General features: G+C 35.6%; 1 protein-coding gene across 4 annotated transcripts in view; it reads left to right on the top strand.

Moving 5' to 3' along the window:
• Positions 1-142: 142 nt before the first annotated feature.
• LRRC39 (leucine rich repeat containing 39) overlaps positions 143-5,170 on the top strand; it is a 13,088-nt gene continuing 8,060 nt past the window's right edge. The window contains exons 1-4 of one of the 4 annotated variants that reach the window (XM_032696231.1): positions 143-607; positions 2,424-2,618; positions 3,519-3,624; positions 4,943-5,099. In XM_032696231.1, the coding sequence (XP_032552122.1) occupies positions 2,494-2,618; positions 3,519-3,624; positions 4,943-5,099 (388 nt within the window). In that variant the 5' untranslated portion in view covers positions 143-607; positions 2,424-2,493. Of the gene's footprint in view, positions 608-2,035; positions 2,135-2,394; positions 2,619-3,518; positions 3,625-4,942; positions 5,100-5,170 lie in introns of those variants that run through there. The other 3 variants (XM_032696229.1, XM_032696228.1, XM_032696230.1) reach the window with 3 other exon arrangements.

Here is a 5,170-nt window from a genome sequence, read left to right as displayed (position 1 = left end):
GGTGAGTAACAACCCCTCTGTACCTCTTGATAAAGATTAGTTTTCTGTCTGGACTTTGCTAATTGGCACTAAAATTCTTCAACAAAAGAATTTTTCAGCATGGACAGAAGTAATGAGTAAAATACTTAGTGATGTAATACTTTTTCTAGTCTATTCAGTCTGTGTTGCTGTTTATCAGCACTTTGAAGCTCAGTTATACTGCAGAGAAACATTACTAGAGTAAGCAAGTAGTTGTCATTTTCAATTCAAAACTAGCCTTTTTTAATCTTTGTTATTTTTAATTCAATATGAGCTCATTGTAGAGAATAACAATTACTCCTTTTTCACAATTTGTAACTTTTTTAAGCAGGAGTTCAGGGGAGCCCCGTCATCCTCAGCAAACTGGGGAGATTTTACAGTGGTAAATGCTTGGGGGAGGTTGCAGAAGTGCCTCATGTGATGCCTTCTATTCTCAGCATAGGTTAAAATTAGAACTAGACTGACATTACATTGGAGTCTGAGAGTTCTAAATGGTTTTGGTAATACAGACAAGATTTGTAATTCGTCTCCGCTCTTGTCCAGAAAGCAATGAGTCACAGAAAATCCTTGAAAACACCAAATAATTGAGGTAAGTTGTTGTTAAATTCTTTCTGATGCCTGGAGATGAAGTTGTAGGGAGGTCTGGTTATTTGGGAGTAAATTTGCAGTTGTTTATTTTCTTGACAAATAATAAGATCTAAGAACAAGAAGCTTTTGATAGTAGTCCTGTTATATCATAAAATCATCCTAAAAATAAAGTCATATATTTAGTCCCTTTCATATTTCATGGTTCTGAAGGAGCACTTATTGAATAATATGCTTTCCACAGCAAAAGGGAGTTGCCCAGAGTAAGATTTACTAAAAACAAGTATTGTTTTGACTGTAAAGTATGATACTGGGTTACTAGTACAACTATTAATGAATATTCCTTTTCTGCATAGTTTATATAAAAGGATTTCTAATTTTCCAAAAAGGCTTGTAGTTCAAAAAAAAAAAATCTCCAAACAAGAAGTTATAAATTAGTTCAATCACTTGATCTCAGTAGAAATTTAACCCTGAAAAAATCAGGCAGTTTAAATTGTAACCACTAACTAGAGCAAAAGACCTCATGCATATATAGCATTACTGTTGCATATTGGGATGAGGACTGGGAAGGGTAGTTACTCTGAGGACCACTGAAAGAGAAACTAGTTAGTCCTTCAAACTAGCAAATGTGCTCACAATTATGTGGGGGAGGGAAGGAGAATACAGTCGTCTCTTTACAGGAAAAAATTCCATCCTTTTGGAACCCAAATGCCAGACTGCACTGTGCCACACTGTGGTTACCATTTGTGTCACTTGTCAAATCCTGACATTTTTCCTTAACAAAGAGAGAACAGTTAAGAATCCTAAGTATTAGTGTATCAGACCAGCTTCTTATTTATTCAGGCATTATAATTTCATTTTTATGTTGTCTTTACAACAGGAAGCAATCCTAATATTTTACATTTTATTTGTCTACACATTTTTAATTAAATTATTTCAGTATAATCATGCTTTACAAGTAAGTATGTTAACAAAAGACATAGTAAGCAAATAGAATGATTGACAGTTTGAACACAAAAATGTTCACTAAGCAATTGTAGCTTGTCCAGGCCACAGAAAATTATAATAGAATAAATATAATAGAAAAGATTGGTTCTAAAAGACAAACTCTTTCCCCAAATGACTGCAGTAACAGTAATATGAATGATTTTCAGAGTGGTGCACTGATTAGAATGACTGCTGCTTTTCAGGAAAATATATCTTAATTATCTCACTAAGGGATAGATGACTTCAAAACTTTAGACTGAATTTAATTTTAAACGTGGATCCTGACACTCAGCAGGGCTACAAGAAGATTCAAACACAAATTGGAAAAATTTAAAAGCCTTTTCTTAAAGGTAATGCATTACTAACTATAAAATGCATTATAATGAGTTAAACCATGAAGAAAATGAATGCAAATAAAGTTTACTAATTTATTTCCAGGAACAGTTTCAGTTTTTGTAAAGTGCAAAACTCCTTAAGTCACAAGTACTTATATCAGGTAGCTGCCAGGATGCAGGTATCAGAGTTTAACTGCCTTACATTGCAGGTAACAGCTTAATTTCTTCCTGGGATGGGAGTAAATGCTCAAATCTGCATTTAATAATTATGGTGAGTACTTAGCCTACCATTGGAAGGAACTGAGAGAAGCTGAATAAGAATACAGAGACTTCAAGAATATCATTTCTTAATACAAGACAGTTTCACTAGGTGCTGTTGTCTGTTTTTATAAAGAGAAAGCAGATGGTAAAATCCTGTTTGTTCTGTACCTTAAGTGCATGTAATAATACAATGAAGTGGGTATTGCAGGGTTTTAGCTCTCATGTCACTGTCCCCAGCTGGTAACTGATACATGGGCTGATGCGTTCCATCAGATTCCTGGGACTGCATCTGAACATGTAAAGGATCATGGCTGAAACTGCAGTTTGCCTTGGCACATTCACTGCTGTGAAGACACTTTGGGAAGTGAGAATACACAAGATAAATGAAGAATTACAGAAAGAAAAGGAATTCAGGCAGAGGTCTGCAGGAAGGTAAATTGTAGATCTTTAATTATGTGGAAAGCTAGACCATATGTTGCATTTCAGAAGACTGTAATTAATCTTTTCAAACTCATCCAGACTCTAATTCTTTAGTTGTTACTCCAGCAGAATTTCCCAGTGGTTAGAATCTAGCAATATGGTCAGGTCAAACCAAGAATTGTGTCTGTGATAAAAATATTAGTATATAGACTAAATCCACTAAATTCAGATACTAAAATAACTGTGTGGATACTCTTAACCTGTGGAAATTTGGTTTTTTCTCCATAGAGGCATTAATAGGATCACTTAGTTTTCTGTCTGGACAGCAATTTAGATTTGAAGAAATTTAGCATTCTATTTTTAGACCTCTTCCTGATTTATCAGATGTGTCTGAAATGGAATAACAAATTCAAAAGCTACTAATGGAAAATACAAGCAGAAAGAAAGAGAATTAGCCTAATTGTCATAGTTCTTGTTGAAGTCCTCTTTGGAAATCAAGCTAAAAGAATCTCTTGCTGCTTGACCGTGTTTTGTTGAACTTACATTTAGTGTAATGGAAGGTTTTCTTTTTAGGAGACTGCCTCAAAATTAAGGCTTTGGAACTTAGTTCCGCATGACTTTATATTCTGTTGCCCTGCTGCAACATGTTGAAAGTTAATTAAGTAATGTCCTCCTTCTGAATGTAAATTTGAAGAACTGTAAAATGGAATTCCTATATATAGAATTACCTCACTAATTACTACATTAATTGTTTGTCTTCCCTCAATTTGATAGTATTTTTAGTATCCAGATATAATTAACATTGTTTGACATCCAAAAAGGCTACTGTGTCTTTTTTTCCCAGAAAATAGATAGGATAGTAATTACTGTCTGTATTCACTGTTGCCCCACTGACAGATCTTTCTCTTGTAGACTACTGCTTGTCTGGGAGGAAAGAGCTGCTTTGGCAAAGCTTAAAGAAAGAGTTATTAATGAAGGTGGAAGAGCAATTTTAAGGATAGAGGAAGAAGAATGGAAGGTAATGTTGACTGACTGACGCATTAGAAAACTACTATTTACAACTTTACACTTATACAGTTGTACTATTTTTGTTAGGTACTCACTGTGTGCTTTGCTAACAGTGAGTTAGGACACGTTGTGAGTGTAAGAGCAAGCTGAGTTTTCTTTTAGTCATGAATATTAAGCATTACTCTTAGGTAAAATTATAGCCTAAAAGGCTTTTCTGCATCAGAAATTATTTACATTCTGAATTGCGAGTTTCATGACATAAATCCTCATTTAACATTAACACACCAGAACTACTGAAATGTATCAAGGTGAAAACTGTTGTTTAGGTGCATGACAATATTTCTTACCATTGTTTACTTTCTAAGAGCAGAAATAAGGCAGTAGATTCCCAGAACACTATTATTATTGTTTCTGATGTGTGGGGGGTAAGCCACTAACGGCTTATAATGGCAGAGTGGAAGTTCACAGCCCCCTGAGCCACAGAGAGATGCAGATACCAGTTGCTATGAAGTGATGAGAATTAGGCCATGTTGAGGCCAGTGGGAGAGCCAGATCCAGCAATGCTCTGGTGGTCCATAGGCCGGTGTTCCTTGTTTTCTGTCCTTCAGCTCTTCTACTCTCAGCTGCTCACTGTTTTTCTTAAGAGACTATGAAACAGAATTTAAATCTCCCTTTATGTGCAGAAATCTATTTAGAGCAGTTTCATCTTCAGTTATATTGACTTTGTTGAAAAAAAAAGAAAGAAACAAACAAACCAAAGCAAGTCTCAAACTTGTCAATCAATGACAGTAGTGCAGGTGTGTAAATACTGGGAGCAAAAAGGGGGCAGGCTAAATCTGTGATCACAATAACAGCCCACAGTGGGTTCACTTTGGGATCATGGAATCATGGAATATCCTGAGTTGGAAGGGACCCACAAGGATCATAGATTCCAACTCCTGGCCCTGCACAGGACAGCCCAAGAATCCCACCATGTGTTGTCCAAACACCTCTTGAACTCTGTCAGGCTTGGTGCTGTGACCTGGAGAGCCTGTTCCAGTGCCTAGCCACTCTCTCAAGGAAGAAACTTTTCCTAATATATTGATATAAGTCCTTATAAAATATAAACCTTTTCCTAATATATATGATATTGAAATAGATTCAGTTATGCTTGCTACTTTTAGCATGTTTTAGAAATCAGTTACCAGGATTCATTTTGTAACCTACATGTTACAGCATAGCTTAAGAAGAACGAAAGACTGTTAGTGTTCAAATAAAATTTCTACCTCAGCCTGTATTCTTCTTGTATACTAAGCTGAATTTCTTCTGGTTCATATTTCTTGTCTTAGACACTACCTTCGTGCTTATTGAAACTAGTCCATCTCCAGGAATGGCAGCTTCATAGAACTAGTCTGCAGAAAATTCCTCAATTTATTGGAAGATTTCAGAGTCTTGTTGTTCTGGATCTATCCCGGAACTCAATTGAAAGTGTACCTAAAGAAATTGGTGAGCTGTGCTTTCTTTTAAGCTGCTTTTCTAAGAAAATTGCACAAATGTGCCATTTTTGTGCCCTTTCC

This window comes from Chiroxiphia lanceolata, chromosome 9 (genome assembly GCF_009829145.1).
Source record: "Chiroxiphia lanceolata isolate bChiLan1 chromosome 9, bChiLan1.pri, whole genome shotgun sequence".
NCBI lineage: Eukaryota > Metazoa > Chordata > Aves > Passeriformes > Pipridae > Chiroxiphia > Chiroxiphia lanceolata.
The sequence above is the reverse complement of the archived record's forward strand: the minus strand, read 5'-3'. Positions and strand labels throughout refer to the sequence as shown.